The sequence below is a fragment of the Lissotriton helveticus genome, chromosome 7 (genome assembly GCF_964261635.1).
Source record: "Lissotriton helveticus chromosome 7, aLisHel1.1, whole genome shotgun sequence".
NCBI classification, from domain to species: Eukaryota; Metazoa; Chordata; class Amphibia; order Caudata; family Salamandridae; genus Lissotriton; species Lissotriton helveticus.
The window spans coordinates 165,880,777-165,906,998 of NC_136068.1; the positions used below are offsets into that span (position 1 = coordinate 165,880,777).

Genomic DNA, 26,222 nt, shown 5'->3' on the forward strand with positions numbered 1-26,222 from the left:
ATATGAGATTTGGAAATGCTTTTGCTGTGAGGTGAAAGCTTCTAAAGAGGTAGACGTGTACACCCCACGGTAGGTTGGGCAATGAAAATCCCCTGGGGAGCAGGTGTTTGTAAATCTTCCATGATATTAGTGGTCTCTGTATCTTTTTTGATTTTCTCTGAAGTAGAGGCTACTTGGGGACCGAACAAATGCTCTTTGTCAAAATGCATGTTCAAGCAGCCTGTTGAAAGGCAGGTTTGAACACAGAGATCCTGAACCTAGCATGACTTCTTAGGAGAATACTGGTGTTTAACCCGTTTGTTGCTTCGAACGTTCTGCGCCAGTGCTGAACGTTCCAAGAAACGGGTGCGGCCGCGTCGGCCAACGGACGTGCGCAGCACTGGCAAGGTAGTGCTCGTGACGACAGTTGGCCGACGGCAGCACTAAAGGGGTTAATGCCCTTGCCACAGTGTCTGCTGCATCTAGCGCACAAAATAGAATTTATACCCCCATAATATGTATTAACACTAAGTAGTTGTAGAAAAACGAATGTACACCCAACATGAACACAAGGGAAGTGCTTTGCGCATGCCTGAACTAACATGTAAATAAATGATATTGTAATAACTTTTGTGCTTTGAAAGAAAACGAAGAACTTGCATGAATAGGCCGCATGCGCATCAGTATTTTGCATGTTGCATCCTGCTTTAAAGTAGTATTTAATGCCGCTTTTGCACTAAGCTAGTTAACATTAATGGGGAATAGTGCAAGGTGGGTGGTTAACAGTGAAGGTTTCATAATCATATAATTAATGAATGTTCATTTTCATTTACTTGAGTGTGCTGGATGAAGCGGCCATCTTCCTAAACTTAGCTAATGTGGGAGGGGGAGCTTCAAGGAGTGAGTCCGTTCTGTTATGAGGCGAGGCAAGACAAGATGCGCTGTGCAGCGCAGATGACATGAAAAGGGTGAAGACCAAAGTGTCAGACGACTGCCAAATGTTGTACCCAGGCGTGGGACCGGAGATTCAAGCTGCGGACGATGTTAATTTGTGAAAAGAAAATGTTTGAATTTTGTATCTTATGTATAGAACATGAGAACTAAGACTCAAACAGCTGAATTTAAGGTGAAGTCATGGTGGTGTGACAACACCACCTCCCAAGCCCACCAATCCCTTCGCGAATTTTATGATAGTTTGCAACAATTGTGGGATGGACATGTCAAATTTTATAATCGGGGTACCTTTAGGGGTGTGGTAAGAGCTTAGGCTGGCAGGAGAGAAGAGGGGAGATGAGTCGCTGTCTGTCGGTTTGTAGAGAGGCCTAGCTGTTCCTGACCTGCCCTGTTCCTGTCCTTATACCCTTTGTTCCCTGATTCTATTTGGGGAAGCCCCACCATCTCCTAAGCCAAGGGGGTGGTTTTCCTACAGACCGATAGGTTTGTATTTAGCCTAACTCGTTCCCAGAAATCTTACTTATAGATGTATTTTGTCTCTGAAACTTTTGTCGCTCCACCTATCCACTCTGTCAATGATGTATTCATATGTATTATTTAGACGAAACTATTGTCTCTTTATCTATCCCCTCTGTTAGGTATATTATGTTTGGCATACATTTTTGCTGAAAATTTTTGTTGGTACTCTATCCACTCCTTCATTGCATAGTCATTGCTTAATTTGGATGAGTTTTCTATTTGATATAAATTTCTCCTTTCGTGAGATTCAGTGTTTGTAATTTGTGACCAAATGCAATTGAGCATACCCTGCAGATCTTTTGACTGGGTGTGAGTGTTTGATTGGTTCAGATGCACCGTCCATCACCACCCCCTTTTGTACCGCTTTTGGCCGCCATAAGTGTGGCAGGGTATGTTCAGACGTGAGACCCTTGCTCACTTTGCCACTGGATTCAAGCAAGCCGGGCTGAAGACGGCTGTAATGCCAGAAACCGGTCCTCTGAAGCTTGTTTCCGGTCCAGGGAAGACATGGCTTGGCAGTTCGGGCTGGACTGTTCCCATGAGGCACAGGGTCAGACTGATTTGCATATAGCCATGTCTGAACTGGGGTGGCAGAGTGGGCTAAAGAACGGTGATGGGTCAAACCCAGATCTTTTGACTGGGTGAGAGTGTTTGATTGGTTCAGATGCTCCGTCCATCACCACCCCCTTTTGGACCGCAAATGCAATTGAGCATTGTTAGACCTGTCTGCATCTGGGGGTGTTCTAACCATCATGATTTATTTTTGTCCCCCTTAGCCTCCCAGTGTTTCTATTTTTATTTTTTTATGTCCACCAGGATTTTTCAGTGCTGTCAGGGGGCTAGGTGTTCCTTGACTATGACGCCATTTTCCCTTCATACACTGTGAGGCCTAGTCTAGCTCCTGGAAAATCTAGGGACACTCATGAACCTAAAATGGTGTCCACCAACTGCCATAACGGACATTCCAGGAGGACAGACCCATAGACTAACATGAGGAAGGTTCCAGAAACATCTAGTGGCTTCCAGAGGTCTCAGGCCACTCTATAAAAGGCCAGTGACCAGCAGCCATTTTGTGCAGTCTCAGGAGTGACCAGTGAGGAGAGAGGCGACTTGTGGAGGAGGATTGCGCACCAGTGGTGACCAGATCGACCTGTGGGCCGGCTGTCGCGTTATTGGGAAGTGCCCCCTTTCAGGCTGACCAAACCCCACTGTCCCGTCATCCATTAATTGTGACCAGAGACATTGTGACCAGATTTCAAATCACCGGGTCATGTGTTGAAAAGACCCTCGCAAACTGCTGTAAAGCGACCCTTGTGGGTGACCTGAACACCTGCCCTGAAGGCTGTGGGCGGAGCAGGTGGATGTCGATCCAGAGCTGTATTGTCTGGCTGAGGAGTGAGGACAGCCACATTCACCCCACTCGAGACCAGCTCTCACACTGTGGAGAAAGGCGGTGAGATCGGCTGAGGCTCCTACCTGTGTGTAGCGCCGTCATCAAGCCTGACCCACACGCGAGTGAAATGCCCAGCTGTCCCGTGTGTTGACGGGAGGAGTCGTCGTTGGAGGCGAGGCGGAGTCCGGAGCCAGGAGGAAGGACCCGGCGCGTCAGAGGAGGTGCGCCCGAGGCGGAGTCCGGAGCCAGGAGGAAGGACCCGGCGCGTCAGAGGAGGTGCGCCCGAGGCGGAGCTTCGGCCTGAGGTAACGCGGAAGGAGGCAGAAGCGCCGCCACGGAACCGCCAGAGGAGCGTCCCCGGCTAGAGTAAGCCCTTCCCGTTTTCCCCGCCCCGACGCCGACTTCCTCAGAGGCCCCGCCGTCAGCGCTAGGAGAGAACAACCGAGCGCGAGGACATCTCAAGCCGGATTGCCTTCAGATAAAGTAAGCGGGGGAGAAACGAGGGGAAGCGGGAGGCGGCAGAGCCGGCTGACACAGAGCATTGAAGCGGCAGTGTTGGGAAAAACTACTGAAAAACTAATGAACCGTCAGGAATAGAAACGTGAGGAACTTGGCCATCAACCCTCTCAGTATATTAGTATCCGTTAAAACCAAGCTAATAACAGGGGGAGCAGTGACAAAGGGAAACGAAGCTTGAGGTTCTTGTGCCTTGCGTAGGAGTGGTGCAAGTTGGGCCATAGGGTGCCGGTAACGAACAGAGCTCAGTCACAACAACTTCCCAGGCAGTTAATCACTCGGAGTCAGTTCTATTACAGGAGAGGAGTAGCCGTAGAATAGTCCCAAGGAAGCCTAATTAATGTACCTTGTCTCCTCTTTAACTATATAGATGGCTGTGGGCTTTGTGAACAACGCTGCTGGGGGGTAGAAGTCTGACAAGCTTGACCTGGGCCCTGAGTGCAGATGGGTAATGTACATGCCAAGATTGTGTAAAGCGAGTTTTCCCTTCTGTAACAACTAAGTGAAGAAGCATTCTGTGAAACTGATAGTAATTTACCTCAAATGTGATGTACCTTTGATTGATCTGCACTGAATTGAGAAAAGTATTGAAGTTGATGTGATATATATGAAATCTGTACTGAACTAAAAGTGTACTGCTTTTGCCTAAGAAAAGAACAAAAGAGAATTTTTATAAAAGGTACTGGTATTTTTCTAAACTGGTGTAGCGTCTTTTATTTTTAGTGGTCAGTCATTGAGTTACTGTGAGTGGGTCCTGTAAGCACTTAACCAACGCCTTGGAGTTTAGCTGTTTCCCCTACTGTGCCAGGCTACCCTATGTAGTCTAGGATACCCTAGGTCTAACAAGCATCATCCTTAAATATTTGAGATAAATTCATTATAAACCTTACTGAGAGTCTGTGATTATTTTTGAGTAACTATATGGTTGGTAAGTTAGTGGTTATCATTGCCAACAACTATTCAATTAATTGGTCCACCGACCAAATAGAAGGAAAGTTGATATTAAAGTTTAGTTATTAAAACATTTTTTCATTTGAATCTATAAAAAGGAAAGAATTGTTTGAACGTATAAATTGACCCCAGAGCATCAGGGATTCTGGGTGAATGTGTATGGGCCATTGTGTTATGATGTTATTGACCCCTGAGAAATTGTTGGTATTGGCGCTGGATCAACGTAGAGAGGTGGATGTGATGGTTTGTACCTCCGCTACCAACTGCTGACCCCATTTCTTAGGAACCTCTGGGAGATCCTGAAGTAACTCCTCCATCTTGTTCCGGTGGGTTCGATCATACAGCGCCAGGAGAGCTTGGGAATTGGCGATACGCCAGTGGTTAGAAGTCTGTGCTGCAACCCTTTTTCCAAGCAGAGTTTATCCGCTTGCTCTCTATTTGGAAGCTGTCTCTCCAGTGGCTTGGGAAGTGGCTTTTTTACATGCTGTGGTGGCAACTAGAGAGTCAGGTGGCAGTTGACCGCTGATGAAGAAGGGGTCACATGGGGCAGGATTAAATTTTTTGTCCACTCTCAGTGTTAGGACACTAGCCCTAATAGAGACCTTAAAAATTAAGCATGTTGCAGCATACCTTTAACATGGGCAGATATAGTTTGTAGTGGGCAGAGTCAAAAAAGAAGACTGGCTCCCAGTGTAACTCCACATTGTGGAAGGCTGCTGCTCTCACCAATACCTCTTGATAAGAGGATGCGTCCTCAGAAGGGGAAGGGCGAGTGGGGTAAAGGTTAGAAATCATTATCTATGGGGGATCTGTGTCATGGATGTCCCATGGATCATCCCCTTGTGGCCCAGTGTCTGAAGCTGGTGACCCCTGAGGTGACATGACCAAGGGGGCTTGAAGTGGAGATGGTGGAGGAGAATGAGTTAATGGTGGAGGAGAATGAGGTAATAGTGGAGGAGAAGGTGGTGGTGTAGATGTGAAAGGAAAACAGGGCTAGTGGCCAGTGCTTCTTCAAAAGTCAGCTTCCTCATTAGTGGTGGAGGAGAGGAAGGCTTTGTAAGTAGGGGGCCTGTCCCCACTTGTATGTGGATTTTCTTTTGTCGAATGTCCAGTTTCCGCAAAATGGGTTCGACAGGTGAAGTAGAGGCCGAGGACATCTTTGCAGTTTTCGCTCAGAGGGTTTTGATTCCAAAACTTTTGATTTCGAGGAGCAACGCAATGTAGGTGTCAAGGTGGTGGCAATTGACTGCCGGGCTGGAACCGGAGGTCGGCTTGGTGCCGAACGTGGGTCTCAGTCCAAAGAGCACGTGGGTCTCAGTCCAAAGAGGTCGATACCGCAGGTTTTGGCTTGGCATGAACCTCCGGCGCCAGGCCCGGGGCATCCAAAATGGGTTCCGAATCCGACCATGGCCAGATAGGAGTGGTGGACCAGGGACCTCAGTGTCTACGACCATCGAAGCTGAATGTCTTTTAGTCGGCTTGGGTTGGAGGGGAGAGGCAGGGGCTGCAGTACTCGCACGTTGAGCAGATAGAAGTTCCTTCATTTTTAAATCTACTTCAAGGTCGGAGCCGGAGCTTTCATCGAGAGAGAAGGCTTCCTCTTCGTCGATGGCTGGTTGCTCCTGGGAGCGCTCCTCACCAAAAATGATGGTAGTGTTGTTGGTGGCTCTGTGAGACATCTCGAGGCGACGAGCCCTGAGGTCCAAGTGTTTTCTTATTGACCTGAAGGATTTGCATGTGTCACCAGTCAGATTCCTTGTGACCTGGAGACAGGCACAAGTTCTACACTTAAAGTTGGCCCGTGTGAGGGTACTTCGCCTGGCAATGCGGGCAAAGCTGAAAAGTTGTACGTTCCATTAGCAGTGGAGAATGTTTTGGGAAATTGGTAATGATATTGAAGGTAGGCCACCTTAGAGCAGTGCCTCAAAGAGGCTTCGGTCGAACTGAGTCAAACCGGCAGAGTTTTGGATCGGAGTTGCAGATGGAAAAGTGCAAACAATAACAATACCCTTGAACACAAAGAAAAGAACAGGAGAATAGAACAGAAAAGGAGTCAAAACATGGAGCAAAGGCACACATTTCCGAACCAGACAAAAGAAAAAAAAACAATCTAACAGTGGAGTCGATACCCATGCACATTACCACTGAGAGGAGTTGTCACTAGACCTCTTGACTCGAAAGACTTCTTTGAAGAAAACCAACTTGCGCATCTCCAGACCCAACGCCAGATGGCAAGGGTATTCCATCATTTAGATCTACAGCCACACATGCTATCAAACATTTATTTACAGATCTATGACAACAGTGCCATATTGTATACACTCAGCCATCTACCGACGAAGTAATATCTATTTGGGATAAGATCATTTGTATAATATTAATTTAAATGCACATTCGACAACAATATATGTACACCTTTAAATTAACTTACGCATTGGGGATGGTGGTTTTGAAGATTTCTAACATGCAAGTACAAGTTTGATCCCAGACTTCAGAGCTGAATTTCTCTCCATTTAATATAACGAGGTTATCTAAGCAGTTGGTCCCTGATCGAGCCAGTTGTTCATTATCTACAAAACAGACATTTTCATCTGAATTTCAACATCATTTTTAAAGAATCAAATCTTGTTAGGTTAACTTCAAATAAAGAACATTATTTCGAAGTGTTAAGAACCCCAAAACATAGGCCAGCTGTTTACAGATTGCGATAACATAAAAACTTGCCTTCAGCTAGTATTCTTTTCCCTTATGAACAAAGCAGGTTCCCAAAGTCAGAAGTGATCTGTGAATTTAGGAGATGATAATCTAAGACACAATATACCCTACCACAATTGATTAAAAATCACCAATTACACTTTCGAAAACTACTTGGGCAATATCTTCCAGTACATCTATGTCCTGTGAGCCACCAGATTTAAAACAAGGATGGAAAATGGGCCAATGCTAACATTGCCACCATTGAACCGGTGAGAGGATATCACTTCAGTTGTGTCAAGCTCAATGTGGCACTCGGTGTGCAATCATTCTGGGAAATTGAACTATGGTAGTAGAGAGTTATAGGAATGGTACTTGGAATGGTTACTTACTTTTGAGAGGTCTTAAAAATGTTTGGAACAAGGTAGCCTTTGAAATCCTCTTTTACAAAGTTTAGCAAGTTAAGGAATGAGCTGGGCTCTCAGATTTAGGTTAACTCTCCAAAGTACCTGAGCTACATATACCAAAATAGGTGTGCACACATCTGTTTGTATGCATTTGAGGATTACTCTGCAACCAAGGAGAGGAAACTCTTTGTGCACTTTTGTTTGGTTATTGATCTATTCCTAGATGTTGTGGGTATGTGGTACAGAATCACCATGAACAGTCTAATGAGTTAATTTTAAGTTTGGCAGATATTCTCCGAAACTGCCCAGGGGGAAGAGGCCAGCCTCCACCACTTAAAAAAATCTGAGTTCTCTTTGACCAAGGTGGCAAATTTTAAATGACAATGCAACGATGCACTCCCACACAGTATATTGAGCCAGATGATCTGCCTCCTCCTTGAGAAGTCCTTGCTGTGTATACTATTGAGATGTATTGCCTCTAATTGTTGTGCTTATATTGATATTGAGCAAATTTGTCGATTGCTTCTATGTCAATGTTTGTTAATAAACAGATTCATAAAAAAGAAAATGCAATGATGAGTGGGCCGGTATGTTATGTTGGGCCACTCAGCATTGTTTCTTTTTTTCTGAAACCAAAAGAGGAGCTTTGGCCTGGGGTTCTCACACAGTGTGTGGGGGCCATTGTAGATTTTCTTGTCCTGGCGTGCCTGTCATAGTGGGTGCATGTAGGAAAAAACACCATCACTTTAATTAATTTCATTTAAAGACCCTCCCCCCTCATTTACTTGTGCTATTCAGACATCATACTGAGTGACTGAAGTCCTCCTTTCATCCCATGATCTAAATGAATTAATGACATAATCCAATTGCTTATTAAGGAAGATCTAACTACAGTTTCTTTCTGTTCTTCACTGTGCATAAAAATGTTGTAAAAAGATTTTGATGTGGCATTTCCAAAAGTATATATGAATTGGCCCTGATGAAGCAACATGTTGTGAATCATTCATTTCGATCTATTTGGATCATAAAAGAAATGCAGAGAGTATACAATCGATTTAAAATAATACCAAATAAGACAAAGATTGAGAAGCATTACAATAAACCTGTTAAAATCAATTACAGTGTGTTACATTTAAAATCATCAGTACATTTCATTTATCCCGAATCTGTCTCAGACTTCATGTAGCGGGTGCGGGTGTGCCACATTGCTGTTAAAAAGTTTGCCACCGCAAACACAATCGGGGGTGATAGATCTGTCTTTAAAATTCTATAAGCTGGGAGGTAGTGACTGAAACCTAGGTTTTTAAGAAGAGGAACAAGCCAATATTTCCTCGATCTTTGATAGGCATTACAGAAAAATATAATATGCAAGTCGTTTTCCTGATGGTGTGAGCATGACGGGCACTGCTCTCTAGTCGATGACTGGGCCCAACGTTTAGTAAATGCCCTGATGGGGAGTGTGCCATAACGCCACTGCATAAATAGTTTTCTGGTCAGAACGGGAGTAATACCATCGAGGACATGCTCTAGATAGTATGAATCTTTAGATTTATTAAACAGATTTTTAAGGGACCCCTCCCGTGTATTCCCCATTAAGGCCAGTAACTTTAGCTCGTAAAAATCCCTCGAGAGGAGTTTGCGTGGGATCCTACTGCATGCATTTCCTGGATCTAGCCATAGTTCTGGTCTTCTTAGGGTCTCACATGTTTGTTTTATGTATCTCAGCCATGGGATTTGTGTTGCATTGGGTAGGCGTAGGATCTCTTGGAGCTCAATCCTATAATTCGTAAGTTCTGGCATGCTCCAGATACGGCGCCAGAAGGTTATTGGTTTTAGTCCCAGCTCTTCTGTAATTGGTCTAAGACCCAGGTCCAGTCTCATCGGGAGAAGCGGGGTGCTTATTGGTAAAGCCGCCAACTGCCTGATGAATTTGTTTTCAGTAGTCAGTAGGTTTTGGGCAGGTGTGTGACCCCACAATTCCCCTCCATATAAAACAGCCCCTCTTGCCTGCATTTTATAAATTTGAAGCACAGGACCTAAAGGTTTATAGGTGGACCTACTTGCCATCCTACAAATGCCTCCCGTTAGCTGGACCAATTTCATGTTAGCCTTGGTCCGGTGCGTGTCCCATGTCATATCCTGGTTGATAGTTACCCCCAGGTATTCAAAAGTGAGAACCCTCTCGAGTCTTAGTGCACCTATGGTAGGTTTGGGGCGTGTTGAGGAGGGGGGGTTGAGAATCATGTATTTGGTTTTCAAGGCGTTGATCTCAAGCCCCGGCTCCACACAAAAAGCTGAAAACCTGTCCAAGACCCGTTGTATTCCCATGGGGGACTTGGACAGCAGCAGGGTGTCGTCCGCAAACATTATAGCGGGCACCCTGCTGCCATTTAGCTTGGGGGCGTCAATGTCACCCATCCTGGTCAAATGGGTGATTACCCCATTGACAAAGAGGCAGAACAGGGTCGGTGCAAGCACACGACCCTGTCTCACCCCCCTGTCAACGGGGAACCTTCCAGAAAGTGCCCCATTTCTACCGCACCGGACACGTGCAAAGTTCCCCTGGTGTAATCTTATCAGAATGGCTAAGATGTCAGCCGGAATCACAAGTTGGCCTGTGAAAGAACCATGAAATCAAACTCTCAATTGATTTATCAATTCAGGACTACTGAGCTTCATATTTGAATACTTTATTGAGCTCACATATGTGGTATTGAGTTTTTGTTTAATTATTATATTTAAGATACCTAGAGTGGGCCTCAATTTTAAAAGATTTGTCAGCAAGACATAGGCTACTGGTGATCACCCAAGCAGTATAGGTGTATTTTTCTCAAATATGAAATCTAGTGTATGGGTCAGTTTTAAGATGAGCCTCTAGGTCAGGGGCTGCACCAGGCTCAGGAGGGCTTTTCAGAGCACATGTGTATGCATACACACAGTTTTTTTTCTTGACCCATCACTCAATTTGTTGTCACATGTAAAAAACTTACATACACTGAAAACAAGCATCTATGAATGGATCTACCTTGTTGAACACACCACTGCAATTGTGCAAATATATCAGAAAGAAGAACATCACTTAAAGGTTCATAGAACTGGGTGAACACATCACAAATGGCATAAAGTGCATGGTTGCAAGTCGTTGTCATCCATTCTGACTTCTGAAATTAAAACAAACAGAAAATCACTAATTAAATTTACCTAAACCAATGAGATGCAACAATCAATAATGTAAACGTATTTGTTGATACATTTAAACCAATCTTTATTTAAAAATGTATATAATTAATATCTACCAGTTAACATACAGAGTGCCTCGTTTTCCCCAGGAACATTATTTATTCTTTATAATCTATTCAGTCTTGATAATGAAGGACCAAACAAAGACATTCTTGCAGTATCTAGTTTTTGCTTTTCACTTATAGAGAATGGCTAAGGATCAGGGGTGTGTGTAGTTCTTATTAAGCGAGTGTCTACTTATGTGTCCTGGTTATTGATCTACACACAGTTTATCAGAGTTTCTTGCTTTTCTTACAACTATGCCCTTGCATATTTTTTCCACGCAGTATTTTCTTGCAAGTTGTCATAAAAAATGGATCGACCATTTTCTCACCCGAGCTTTAAAAACGTTTTTAAAATGACTAGTTGGATGTTGGTAAACTTTTTGTTACCTTAAACCAACCTAAAAGGGACGCAAGAGTCCCAATATTAATGTGAAAACCCACATACAGAAAACTTTGCCAACAAGGTGTAGTGACCCTAGTATTTTCATGACTTATGGAAAAGTTCACAGGAGGAAATCTATTCAACTTCGCACACCTGTAACTATGCTTCAATCTGCCTCTCCTTTCCATTGTTATTCAAACCGAACTTCTCTTTTTTTTCCCCAGACTTTGACTAAAAGCACAGATTAAAAAAATTGTGAAGGTGTATATGTGCATTTAAAATAGTAGAACTGTAATGCTTTGTGGCCCTTGACAGTAGAGAGCACTACCATATTTAACAAATTAATGCCATTATGACATACTCAGAGCTTCCACTGCCACATAAATTGCACCGTATTCCCAGACTTTAAAAAAGCAGAACAGTTGTAATAACTATGCCTTTACGAGTCTCCAGCTTATAGCTCCAAAACATCACAAAATATGCAAAGGCACCACTACAGAATGAATATTCTTTTGCTCAAGTGGTCAAGTCACCACAAAGAATTCGTAAAGAGCATGAAGGTAGACTGGTGCTAAGAATGGACGACAAAACATTTGCTGCTTCCTAGGCAACGAATATTGAAGTAGCACACAAATTCGCTGGTAGATGGTGTGGATCCAGAAGTTTCCTACAGATGGTAACATTCAACCAACTTTTTGTCAATCTAGAGAGAAAGTCTGTATAGAAGTGCAGGGTTCTATTTAAAAGAATTGGAGTCAAAGGTCTTCAGGATAGTGTTGGAACGAGATATGGTTATGAGACACTCCTCCCTTTGGTTAGGATGCTCAGCCAACAGCTGATCGTCATGTTGGAGCCATGGTTGAAGCCATGCAGGAGGTGTTGTGGTGCTGGTGGGCTGCTCCATTTGGGCATTGGATATGGTCCTTCTGGGAATACCGGACCTCTTGGACTCCTTGGCCTTTGACTTGATATCAGGCTCCCCCCGAGCACTGCTACCGCGCTGCAACTACCATCACTGCACTCATCTCTCCCGGGGAGCGGAGTGAGATTTGGGCGTGTGTCAGGGCGTGGGCGGATAGTATTGGCAGGAGTTGGGTGCCAGAGTAAGGTACTAGCCCACTGTGGCCCCCGCCTCTTGGGCCTTTCAGCAGTGGCAGATAGAAAAGGAGGAGGAGTAGCAGCAGGAGCGGTCTATGGGACTAATGAGAGACAGCTAATGACAGACTTTTGCTTTTTACCCTTATCGCTTATGCTGTGGAGAGTGTAAAGTTGGTGGAGGATTAGAAGGCCCATCAGGGTCAACGAAAGCGCCCTTCAAAGAGTGCCTTGGGAGCACTCCTGTTCTATGAGCTTTAAGGTGGTGGGGGCCGTCATTAGCAACAACCAAGGGAGGAGGTAAGTGGCCGATAAGTAGCTGACAGACTTTGACTAATTATCCCAGAAGTCATCAGGACAGGGGAGGAGGAGGTGGAGGAGCCCTGCTATAAACTGCATTTGTGGGGATTACAGCATTCCTAAGTCCTGCATTTGGCAAGGCCCTGTGCCAGCACTAACATTCCTTACCAAGGTTCTCTTTTTGACATAAACAACATTTATCATTGAGGTCTTGCAGTGGAGAAGGAACTGACAATTTAACACAGAGCAACAATGGGGAAACTGATAACAAATGCTAATGCCCCTTTACCTGCCCAGAGAAAAACACTGGATGGTTTCCTACAGCAGGCGGTGAGGGTGATTAGCATGGAGATAGACTTGGCTGAAAGACGACAGTCTCTCTCATCACCAATGTGGTACAGCTCATGATAGAGCCACCTCAATCAACTGCAGATCTGATTATTTGCCCATCAGAGTGGACTGAGGAAGTGGGCGCAAGTCTGTTACTCCAGGCTCTCAAGCGGTTTCTTCAGGAGATACCGATACTGCCAGGGGCCCTGGAGATCCCATCAAAGGGGCTTCAGACAGCAGAGAAAATTACAAACATGATTTGGCTAATGGAGAACAGACAAGAGGACAGGTGGGGAAGAGGAATGAAGGTGGTAATGCCCGAGCAGACTGTGGGTCCAATAATCACAGAGGTGGAGAAAAAGACAATGATGGGGCTGGCTCATCACACTTTCAGCACTCTCCAAATGGGGACTATATAAATAGGCTTACTATAGCAAGGAATATGGTTTGTCAAAGAATTTATGTTGCCGTTTCGCCCCCTCCCACCTATCTGGGGTCCTCTAAGGGAAGTGAGGTTGATTGTCATTTCATCTGATCGGGCCAATATAATACAAAGTCACTAGGCTAAGGCCTTCTGCATCAGTGATCATAACGCTCTGTCACTGACTCTGGGCTTACACCTGAGGAACAAGGAAGCGAGTCAGGTAACCTGACTGGTGTTGAATTCATAGAATACGGGGTTAAGTGGGACTCTCTGGACTAGGGGGCTTTTTGGGCCAATTTGGTCAAGGATAATTCGTGTTGCTTCTCATTATTTACCTCGGTAGAGGAATCCTCAACATCGATTATTGATGTCTTTACTTCTCTATGTGTGGCAGTTGAAAGTGGTCTGAGGAAGAATAATGAATATTCTACTTACCAGTATGCATCTGTTCTTGGCATGTAGGGCTGCTAACATTCATATCTAGTGCATAGATCGCCGCCTAGTGTTGGGTCCGGATGATTGCACATTGTTGTCCTGGAAGAGTCTCCGAAGTATCACGAGATAGGTGGCTCCTCCCCTGGACTACAGTGCGCATGGGCATCGGCTCCATCCCCAGATTGTTTTTAGCCATTGTGGCAGAGATGGAGTGAAATAGTGTAAAGGATGTCCATGCTAATGATGAATGCAAGATAGTGTCTGCAGCCGCTCCGGGCACCGGGGAGGAGGGCGGGCGATATGAATGTTAGCAGCCCTACATGCCAAGAACAGATGCATACTGGTAAGTAGCATATTCAGTTCGAGGCATGTGGGCTGCTAAATTCATATCTAGTGCATAGAATACATAGCAGTCCCTCCATTAAGGGCGGTTGCCCGTGCCAGCTGCAGAAGCTTGAAAAAGTGTCTTGAGAACAGCCTGCCCTACAGCTGCTTGCTGCTTGGAATGCACGTCCACACAGTAATGTTTGGTAAATGTGTGCGGTGTGACCCATGTGGCTGCTCTGCAAATGTCCTCTAAAGGAATGTTCCCCAGGAAAGCCATGGACGCCCCCAACTTGCGTGTGGAGTGCGCCCTTGGGGGTATTGTTAAAGTGCGCTTAGCTTTTTGATAACAGATTTGGATGCACTTAAAAATCCATCTGGCTATTCCCGCTTTGGAAATGGGGTTGCCTTTGTGCTGTGCTGAGAAGGCAACAAAAAGTTGTTGTGTTTTCCTGAAGTGTTGTGTTCTGTCAATGTAGTACATCAACGCCCTCCTAACGTCCAGTGTATGGAGCATTCGCTCAGCTACCGTTTGTGGGTTTTGGAAGAATGCGGGTAGGTCAATAGTTTGATTGATATGAAACTGTGACACCACCTTAGGAAGGAATTTGGGGTTAGTGCGTAGCACCACCCTGTTTGAATGTATCTGGATGAAAGGCTCTTGGATTGTGAGCGCCTGCAGCTCACTAACGCGCCTAAGCGATGTAATAGCAAAGAGGAAAGCCACTTTCCATGTAAGAAATTGAATTTCGCAGGAGTGCAGTGGCTCGAAGGGCGGACCCATCAGCCTTGTGAGGACCACATTGAGATTCCACACTGGAGCTGGTGGTGTTCTCGGAGGAATGACTCGCTTCAGTCCCTCCAGGAAGGCTTTAATGGCAGGCACCCTGAAAACGGAGAGGTGCTGCCTATTTTGGAGATAAGCCGCTATGGCGGATAAATGTATCCGAATGGAAGCGTACGCCAGATTGCATTTGTAAAGATGTAACAAATAGCAGATGATGTTAGGAATGGATGCATCTAGCGGGTTGATATTGTTGTCAGTACAGTAGATGACAAACCGCTTCCATTTCGCCGCATAGCAAGCTCTGGTTGTGGGCTTTCTTGCCTCCCGAATGATGTCCATGCATTCTGGAGGCAGGTTGAGGTAGCCAAATTCTAAGACCTCAGGAGCCAGATCGCCAGATTGAGCTGTTGCGGATCTGGATGCTGAATGTCGCCATGGTTCTGCGTCAAGAGCCTGGATGTGAGATGTAGCCTTTGATTCGGTACCACGGAAAGTTCTAGAAACGTGGTGTACCATGGTTGGCGTGCCCATGTTGGAGCAACCAGGATGAGAGTCATCGAGTGTTGCTTTAGCTTTCTTGCCACCAGCGGAATGAGAGGCGCTGGGGGAAAAGCGTATGCAAATTTGCCTGACCAGTTCATCCATATCGCATTCCCTTGCGATTCCGGGTGAGGGAACCTGGCGGCAAAGCTTTGGCATTTTGCGTTTTCCCTTGTGGCAAATAGGTCTATCTCCGGATGACCCCACTGCTGGAAGTACGGGTGGAGCACTGACGGATGCATCTCCCACACGTGCATTTGATGGCTGTACCTGCTGAGCAGATCCGCCATCTGATTGTCCTTGCCCGGGAGGTGTTCTGCCATGAGGAAGATGTTCCTCTGAATGGCCCACTTCCACATGCTCTGAGCTAGATGAGACAGCTGTGGCGAGTGAGTACCTCCCTGCTTTTGGATGTAGTACATGGCTGTCATGTTGTCCGTCCGGATCAACACGACCATGTTGCACAAATGTACTTTGAAGGACTTGAGCGCCATGAAGATTGCCATCAATTCCAGGTAGTTGATGTGCAATCGTTGTTGCTGGGTTGACCATAGTCCCTGCACCGTGTAGTGTAGCACATGCGCTCCCCACCCCTGGAGAGACGCGTCCGTTGTTAGGACAATCTGTGGCACAGGCTCTTGGAACGGTCGTCCCTTGCAAAGGTTGTGTGGATTCCACCAATGCAGAGAGTTGTATGCTCGACCGGTCACCAACACTAGGTCTGTCAGTTGTCCCTGAGCCTGTGTCCATTGATTTGCCAGGAATTCTTGGAGGGGCGCATGTGCAACCTTGCGTGCGGGACTATGAAGATGCAGGAGGCCATCATGCCTATCAACTGCATGAACACTCTCGCTGGCAGGGAGTGTTGCGGTCTGAATCTTTGGATCAGTGACAGAATGCTGTCGATTCTGACTGTGTTTGGCTGAGCCATAGCCGTCAGGGTGTTTATTGTCGCGCCCAGATACTGCCGCACATGGGCTGGTTGAAGGTGCGACTTTGGGTAATTCAGCGAGAACCCCAGACTGTGAAGGAGTTGAATAGTGTGGGACATGTGTGAGGCGCACTGTCTCTCCGACTTTGCTTGCACGAGCCAGTCGTCGAGGTACGGGTATACATGTATGTTCTATCTCCTGAGGTGCGCCGCCACCGCCGCCAGACACTTCGTAAACACTCTGGGGGCAGTAGTCACTCCGAAGGGTAGCACTTTGAACTGATAGTGCTTGTTGTGAATGGTAAACCTGAGGTATTTTCTGTGGGACGGGTGGAGTGGGATGTGGAAGTAAGCATCCTTGAGGTCTAAGGTTGCCAGGAAGTCCCCTTGGTTTAGAAGGGGAAGTATCTGTTGCAGTGTCAGCATGTGGAAATGTTCTGACAGTATATACATGTTGAGAGGGCGTAGATCCAGAATGGGTCTGAGGGATCCGTCCTTTTTTGGGATGAAGAAGTACAGGGAATAGACCCCTGTTCCTTCCTCCTCCACTGGCACGAGTTCGATTGCTCCTTTTTGCAGCATTACTAGCACTTCCTGCTGCAATAAGTGCAAGTGCTCTGCCGACATAGGACGGTGTCTTGGGGGAATGTTGGGAGGAGTGGATGTTAACTCCAAACAATAACCGTACTGGATTAGTTTTCTCACCCACCTGTCCGTGGTGATGGACGACCAGACTGGCAGGAACTGCTGGAGTCTTCCCCCGAAAGGTGTTGGATGGTCGGGGGGCAGTGACAGGGAGTCACTGTTTGTTTGCGGCAGAGGAACGGGAGTTGGTGTTCCCTCTGCCCCTGCCTTTGGTACTGTTACCTCGGTAACCCCCTCTACCTTGCTTGGGATACGAGGACTGCGCACCACCTTTTGTGAATTGTGATTGTTGTCCCATGTGTCCTCTGGCAACACTACGCGCTCCTGAGCGACGAAAAGTGTTGCCCCTGAACTGTTGTGATTGAAGTGCCCCCATGGACTTAGCAGTTTCGTTGTCCTTTTTAATCTTTTCAAGTGTGGTGTCTACATCTGGGCCAAACAGTCTGTCAGGATTGACGGGCTGGTTGAGGATTGTAGTTTGGATGTCAGGCTTAAATCCAGATATACGAAGCCAGGCTTGGCGCCTTAGCATGACGCTAGTGTTAATTCCTCTAGCCGCTGTGTCCGCTACATCAAGTGCGCATTTTATTGCAGCGTTTGATATAAGCTTTCCCTCTTGTATGAGCATTTCGCCAGCTTCTTTATACTCATCAGGCAGATGTTGAAGGAGCTGTTCTAGGGTGTCGTAATGCGCCCTATCGTAACGCGCTAACAGTGCCTGTGTGTTTGCGATACGCCATACATTAGCAGCCTACGCAGCGACCCTCTTGCCAGATGCCTCAAGCACTTTCGACTCCTTGTCTGGGGGAGGAGCTTCACCAGTTGTTTGGGAGTTTGCCCTCTTGTGGGCATTCGCGACCACCAACGAATCCAGAGGCAACTGTCCCCAAATATAGGCAGGGTCCCCAGGTGCAGGTCTGTATTTTTTCTCTATTCGTGGGTTTACCACTCTCGCCCTTGTAGGTTCTTTAAAGATTTCTGGCGCATGTTTAAGGACACCTTTCAACATAGGAAGTGTTTTGACTGTTCTTTCGGAGACAGAGAAAGTGTCAAACAGGAAATCCTCTTCCACTGGGTCAGCATGCATATCTACATTATGATTTGCAGCTGCCCTCTCAATTAAAGCATTGAAAGCTGCAGAATCTTCAGTTGGTGAAGTACGTGCCCCAAAACCTTGTGGGTCCTGCACCACCTGATGACTTCCCTGGTCCCCAGCGTCGTCATAGGAGTCCTGATGCACATCAGGGTCATTGCCAGTAGGGAAGTTGTATTGCTCATCTTGGTCTTCATCCTCACCCCCTGATTGGGTGGGGGAAGGGGTTCGACTCCTCCTTGGGGGAGGTTGCAGAGGTTCAACAAGGGCAGGTATGTCCTGTGTTTGCCTTTTCTTTTTCAGTGGAATTACAAAGGACTCCAGTGGCTGGGAACTGATCTTTCTCTTATAAAGTGTCATCTTCCCTGTGTGGGCATCGATGTAATGCTCACAGTCGTCCTCAGATGCTGTGTGTCGAGGCAAAATAGCACTGGACGTGGAATCCGAAGTCCCCGAGGTCTTCGGCACCGTTTGGGGTGCAAACGCCTTTAGTGGCACCTTTGACGGTAGTGTGTAGATAAGTTTCGTCGACTTTTTGGCAGGTGGCTCCATCGGTTTCGGATCCGATGGCGCAGTCTTTGTCGACGACAGGGCTTTCTCCCGAATCCTCTTGAGCGACTCGGTGACCTGTTTGGTAAATGAAGCCGAGGGTTTGACGACCGATGCTTCATGTTCGTCCGCTTTGGAGGCCTTCGGCGTGGCAGAAGAAGGCACCGATGAATCCTCGACTCCAACGGTTCGCTGCCCTGCAGCCGTCTTAGGCGCCGCCGCCGTCACTGCAGATCCGGTGTCTTTGTGCCGAGGAGTAGTGGTTCCGGCCTTCGGATCCGGGCCCTTAGTGGCCTTTGCTTTGACCGTCTGTTTGGATGTTGACGCCCCAGACGTCGAGACGCGATGGACTACCTTCTTCGAGTACGTTTCCTTGGCCACCGCGTGTGGCGCCGGTGACTCGACGGCCTTCTTCGCCGGCTTCGTAAGTTTGGACGGGACGTCGGCCGTCTTAGATGTCGTCGAAGCCGTTTGTTTCGGTTTCGTTTTCGACGTGTCTTCGGCCATCTTAGATGTTGTCGACTGTACTGGTTGCGGTTTCAGTTTCGATACGCGCAACAACGGCTCCTCCGGTGTATCCGTGGCCGGGCCCGAAGACGGGGCTGGGGATATCGGTGCAGGGTCGTGGGTAGGGCCGAGTGGCGATCCCGTGACCTGAGTCGAGTAACTTTCGGGGCATAGCTCTTCCTCTGAGCTATCTTCCGCGGCCCCATAGACTTCTTCGTCGTCCCCTACCTCATCGGCGTATTCAAGGTCTTGGCTCTGTCCATTGATGTATTCCTCTGGATCGGCCTTGACCTCCGTTGATGGCGGTGAAATTTGAAGATGATGGCTTTGGCCGTCTTCTGCGGGGTCGTCGAATATGTCGTCGGGTGCCGGTGCTGCGTGCAGGGCCTCGAGGTGCGCCGCGCGCCGATGCTTGAGTGTCTTCTTTGACCTGAATTTGGAGCAGGCCATGCAGTTGCCCTCGTCGTGATCCGGCGAGAGACATTTATTACAAACTGGATGCACGTCGATGTGTGGGTACTTGGACCCACACACGGGGCAGCGCTTGAACGGACTCCGTTCCATGATTTTGTCGGTGTCTCGCTGCGAGTACAGGGCCTCGATGTCCGAAGAGTAGCAACTCCCCAGAAGTCCGACACGAAGAGTCGGACGATGCTCGGGACCGTTCGCAACAATACCGACGCGAGTATCGAAGGCCTTTTGGCCTTAAGGAAGTTATGTTTTCGATTCCGACAAGGAGGCGTCGAAATCACATCCGAACCCATTGGCGGAAAAAAACAATCTGGGGATGGAGCCGATGCCCATGCGCACTGTAGTCAAGGGGAGGAGCCACCTATCTCGTGATACTTCGAAGACTCTTCCAGGACAACAATGTGCAATCATCCGGACCCAACACTAGGCGGCGATCTATGCACTAGATATGAATTTAGCAGCCCACATGCCTCGAACAGCTGCAAAACCACCACCGCCCTTAGCTGGTTTAAACATGAGGGTACTGTGGCTCAGAAAAAATTAAAAGCAGTCCTCTCTAAAAATACCAGTGTAAAAGAAGAGGTAGTAGAAGTTAGTAGGGCATACAAAGTTATCTTATAGGCCAGAAAATCTGAGCTCCAGGGGGCTGCCCAAGAAGAGTTGGACGAGGCATACAGGCTGAGGGACAGTGCCACCTTCTGAAAGGTGGTAAACCAACCATTCTTTACTGGCTATGATAAGCTGACTCTGGATTTGGTAATACCCACAGGAGCATGGGTGGAGCATTTTGGTAATATTTTTAATCCTAAAAATTAAAAGGCTATTTGTGCCCCAAGCCGAGAGGATAGTCACAATATAGGAACATATGAGGCTTTGAGAGACATTATAGACACTATTGATGTAATCGCCACCATCAGGCGAAGCCCAGCAGGGATGGCTCCTGGGCCTGATGGGGTCCCCTTGGACCTCTTCAAAGAAAATGAAACGCTCTGGGCTCCCATTTTAACTAACGTTTTTAAAGCATCAATTAAAGGAGAGCTAATCCCATCATGGTCTGAAGCTATGTTGTCCCAATATTTAAGAAGGGGGTTCGGAACTCCCCAGCCTTTTATCATCCCATATTCCTCCTCGATTGCTCCCTAAAATGTTTGGAAAGGTTTCCTGTTGCGAAATTTGAAGCCTGGCTGTAAGAGAATCGGTCTCTTCCCAATGCCCAGTACAGATTCCAGCCAGGGGTCAGCACTGTGGAGCACTGCCCTAATCTGCAACCAACCTTAGGAAAATATATCAAGGCAAGAAGAGGTTCCATCCACCTCGCGTTCATGGACCTCTCCTCTACCTTTGACTTGGTCAATAGGAGAAAGCTGTGAGACTGTATGACTAGGATGGGGATTAAACCAGGTTTAATTGGGTTCCTACAAAGAATGCCCCGGGACACCATCATCAGAGTTAGCTTTGATAAAGATGGGGAACTTACAGAAACTATTAGGTCACACTTAGGGTTGGGACAAGGGTGAGACGTTGCCCCTTCACCTATTCCTCATCTAGATGAATGACTTGGAATACCATATGACTAGGATAGGGAAGGATCTTCCTAGAATTAAGCAAAGAGCCTTGCCCATTCTGCTGTATGTGGACGACGCTTTATTAATGGTAAGGGCCGCTGATGGTTTCCAGCTTCCTTTAGATGGATTTTATTAATGTATGGGGGGCCTCGATCTTAAAACAAACTTACAAAAATATTTTATGAGCTTAAGCCCTAGAAATATGAAACCTAAGACTTTATTGGGGGGGAGGGGCCATAAAGCCAGAGAGTTAAGTGTTTTAATTATTTGGGGCTTTCTTTTGATCAAAACATAACTTGGCAGAGCCTACATCAATCCAGGGCCGCTCATACTCGAAGAGCTGTCTGTTGAGGCGACGTTCTCATTTGGGAGAAGGCTGGGCCACAAAATGATCAAAGAAATGTCGAGATTTATCAGAGTAAATGTTTCTCTGTGATAATTTATGGTGCAGGGGTCTGGGGCTATAAAGCTCCCGGACTAATTCAGAAGGTACAAAATAAGCTTGTTCGTAGGCTATTGGCCATTCCCCAATCAAGCCCTATCAGGGCTGGGCTTAATACCTGTAGGTGACGCGATAAAGCTGACACCACTACTCTTATGGCTGAGGATTTGGGGGAAACCTGATGCCCAACTCTCAAAGGGTGTACTGAAGGAACGTCTTTCTCTGGACAATTCTCTCAAAATACCCTGGATTAGATATTAAAAAAAGAATTCCTAGAGCTGGGCTTTGCAGGATTATGCCGAAAATCCATCAAGCATTGACCCCAAGGCTATCTTCAGAGTACAGGCAAGGCAGAGCCCACCAAGCGGCCTTTGATAATCGGCTTGTAAATAGAACTTACAATCCAATCAACTTGACACCTGGTCTCTCCTGACTTCCGCATGGGAACCTCAGGTTTTATTTAAAACAAGACTACGATTAAGTCTATTGCACCCGATAGTTGCTTTTGTCTAGGAAGCCTGGGGAGAACCACTGCCTAGATGTCCATGGAATAACACTGCCACTCAAAGCACATTGCACTTTATTGTATTTTGCACTCCGATGCACAGCGATTTTCTTGCCCTATTTTTCGCTACTTTAATACGAACTCCTATAAGGAGGCTTTTGAGCGAATGAAAAGGCTGGAGAATGAGAAAATGTGCCTGGCAGTGGGAAATTCTGTCTGCCTTTCACTGGGTTTAGAAAAAAATATGGCTAAACATAACTACTCCACCCTTTTCATATTTGTATGTTAGGACCCGGTACAGTTTTTTTAAAACTTTTACATTTTTTGAAACATTAGTCTGAGACCCGTAGGGCTTTTTTATATATGTTTTATGTATCTTATCATTGGCAAGTACCATATGTAGTGTTTTCCTTGAAGCTAACTATATTGTCTTCTGATGTGCCTTCAACCTCGTAATGCTGCTTTATTTTTTAAATTAACTCCTCTGATGTGCCTTCAACCTTGTAATGCTGCTTTATTTATGCAATGCTTTTATCAGCCTTACTTTTATGGCTGCGATTGGCCGAATAAAGTTTTGGTGACAGAGTTGAAGGTCTACACTAGCTGCCTTAATATCTCCATATTTAAAGAAGAGAGCTGAATATGGAGCATGAAATACATCAATTATATATGATGCACAGTGCAAACTGGTAAATGACTAGGCCTACGGCTACAATTGTGAGTGTAACCATGTTTTATGGAACAAGTACTAAACATCATTTATAGCAAGGGTTTCTAAAGTAGATCTAGGAGACACGATCTATGTCAGATGTTCAGACTAACCACAAAAGATACATTCACATGCAATGAATCTAAAAGTTCCTGTAAATCACAATTATTTTGAAAAAGTGGCATGGAACGAACCCTCCTGGCCATATGTCGGATACAAATGATTGTTTTTTTTTTAACACTGGTTCCAACTGAAATCTGTGAAAACACTTGTTATCTGCTACTACAAGAAAAATACACTGGAAATGCAGATTAACATTAAACTTGGTTATTTATAAGTACACCCTAGCTTTATTTACCTCAGTCTGTTGTTCAGGAAGTTTCATGTTGTCAAATATCCTAAAAACTATCCTAAATAAGTCATGCCACCAATGATTTTCGAATGTATGGCCGTAGCTCTTCATGATTTCAAACATCACAGTAAGTCCCCTAATGAAGAAGAAACAATGAAAACATTATTTGTTAGCTAGTTATTTAATCACACACTTCTCCAGATTTCCAACGTAATGGTTGAGCTTTTAAATGAATATAAATCAAACGTTAGTAAATATTGAATAACAGGTAATGTATTTTTAAAGTTTGGTTATGAAAACCCACACGAACAAAACACAAACGCTTTATCACCTTGTCCGTACATCAAGTTTGCATCGGTTAATGATACAGGAAAGCTCAAATAGTATTGGAAACCATCCTCGAACCCAGACACGGTCTCCAGGAGCCACATTCATATCATCACTGGTATATTCCCTAAGTGCCTTTTAAAAAATAGAAAAACAAAATTAGTTAAAATAGCTGTCCACTCACAATGCAGTACTGCAATACTTGTTTCCAATACGTACATTCTGATAGCTCTATAACACAACTCGAGCAAGCAAGACCAGTGCCAGAAGGGGTCTACAAGACATTCGGATTGAAGAGGTGATAAATAGGTGAGTTTTATGCTATTTTGTTTAGTCTAACGGTGTAGCTTGATTCTGGAGTTATTTAGTTATTTAGAAGTATGGACCCAATGAACAATTTATTTACCTTTGGTAACGCTCTTTCTGGTGGATGCTTTATCTCTGTGTAGACTAGACCTTAGAAAATTCCCCAGGTGCCAGGTGGGATCTCGAATATTTATCATAACAGATTCCACATGCCATAAGGTGCATCATACTTCTACATGTTGGCTCCATATAGTCTTGAAAGGGATGAAGCGGTGCTATATAAAAGTGCTAACTTGCTCACTGATGACAATTTCTTATTTTTACCGTTTCCGCACCATCAGACGCAGAGCGGAAGCAATTGTTGGTAACAGAGTGCTGAAAACTAACTTTGAACCTTTTCAGATAGTAAAAAGAGGTCACTCCACAAAATGGAGGAATGGGAATACAGTGAGGAAACTGCAGTGATATAGAGTATCCACCAGAAGCAGCATTACCAAAGGTAAGTAACTTGTTTTAATGACGGATACTTTTAACTGCATAATTCCTCACCTTACAATAGATACCAAAGCAGCACCTCCAGAAGGTGCCTGCAATCGACTTAGACCAAACAGTTGTGTAGGACAGAGTGGGCAAAACTGACCTTCCTGCCGGAACTGGATGTCAAGGCAGTAGTGGTTCATAAATTAATGCACTGACTCCCAATGTCGCAGCCTGGTAGATGTCAAGGACATGCACTCAGTGGGCCAACACAGTGCTAGCAACCTAAGCCCTGGTGGAATAGGGTATCAGGCCTTCTGAGGCTGTTTCCTGACCTGTATGTAGCAAGTCCTCTTCTGTTTTGCATTGACTTTCTTTGTTCCAGAGAAAATCACAAAAAGCTGATTGTCCACGCGATTGTCCTTGGTATGAAATATATGAAAGCTTATAGTCCTTTTACCATCCAACCAATGAAGCCTCTCCTCCTCACAATGGTTGGATGACTAAGTACTTACATAGCCCCGGCTGCTCAGAATTATTTTGATTTGGTGTACGCCAAAGCCACTAAAATTACGTTTTTAAAGTATCGATTAGGACTTTTACCTTGAATACAGCACCTCCCTCACTGGCTCAGGGAAAAAGTGGGCTCCAACTGCCGCTTATGTGGCAGAGCACAAGAAGATCTGCTGCATATCCTATGCTCATGTAAAGAAATCTTGGAAGAAAGGAAAAAAACTATTACAACCTAATTTTAACTGAAGAGGGATACGCACTAGGAGACAAGCAGTGTTGGCCCGGTTTGCACCCGGAGATCCACAGTTGAACTGTTGTCTAGGGAAGTTTCTGAGACAGGTGAAAAAAAATGCCAGGGTAAGGGAGGGGTGGAATCGACTATTTAGCCACCTCTAACTGTACTGAAGTATCAACAGAATGTTTCATGAAGAGGTATTCTTAGTACCTGGAACCCGCAATGGACCCCTTTTTTTTTTTAGCAGATATGAACTGCAGTGTAATTTTATCACTATGTGTATTAATGACTTTATGAATAGATTTTTTGTATTGCAATGGTTTTCATAAACTATGCAAATAAATTAAACCTAAATCCTCCACTTTTGAAGTGCTAAGGGGAGAAAAGAACACTGGTGAATTTCACACCATGAGAGGGAGTCTCCACATTTTGTAAGAAAGCCACTAATTCCTCTGCACCAATTTGTCTGGGAAAAAGGTGGTGTAAGTCGGTTGTGTTGAAAATTCCTGTATTTCACTCACACAACAAGTAATTGCAATAAGAAAAAGGGTCATCAAGGTCAGGAGACGCAAACAGCCGCTACGCATTGGCTCAAATGATGTACAGATGAGAAAAATCGAGACCAAGTAAACTGTGCATCACCAACACTGTGGAAGGAAATATCGGTGTCAAACCTTTAATAATATCACAGTAGGTGATGTGGAAAAAGCAGTTGGTCCAGCAAGCGTATAAAGGCCATAAGGACAGACAAATAACCTTTTATAATGCCCCCTGCAAGGCCTTGATGGGATAAAGACCAAACAAACAAAAGGACGTCCGACAGCTTCACCTGTAAGGGGTCAGTACTGATTACATCACACCAGGTAACAAATTTGTCTCAGCACCCGACATAAATGGATTTTGTGGAAGGACACCAGGTGGCAGGATGACATCCATCACTTCAGGTGGCAATTTAAAAGCAGTCAATTTCCTGCTTTTAAATTGCCACCTAAAGTAATGGATGTCGTCCTGCCACCTGGTGTCCTTCCACAAAATCCATTCATGCATCAGGCTCACATCTTATAGCAGGATGGACAGATGCTACCCTGAAATTCGTTCTGGTGTGGGAGGGAGTGTGTGCAGGTAAAGCAGAAAAGGGAGGGCATAGCTATTTTGAACAATCCATACGACCCATCTGTGGAACATGATGGATCACCAACCCAGAAGGAAATGTCAAAAGTTCCCCCTCAACCCTGCCTGGGCATGCAATTGAGGGGCAAACTAAACCGGTTTGCTGGCTGT

General features: G+C 45.7%; 1 protein-coding gene across 1 annotated transcript in view; it reads right to left on the bottom strand.

The window, feature by feature from the left end:
• Positions 1 to 26,222, bottom strand: part of ARFGEF2 (ARF guanine nucleotide exchange factor 2) — a 509,782-nt gene that overhangs the window by 147,737 nt on the left and 335,823 nt on the right. Inside the window, exons 29-32 of the mRNA XM_078651859.1 lie at positions 23,415 to 23,545; positions 23,090 to 23,219; positions 10,439 to 10,574; positions 6,744 to 6,882 (exon numbers count right to left, since the gene is read on the bottom strand). Of these exons, the coding sequence (XP_078507985.1) occupies positions 6,744 to 6,882; positions 10,439 to 10,574; positions 23,090 to 23,219; positions 23,415 to 23,545 (536 nt within the window). The remainder of the gene's footprint in view (positions 1 to 6,743; positions 6,883 to 10,438; positions 10,575 to 23,089; positions 23,220 to 23,414; positions 23,546 to 26,222) is intronic.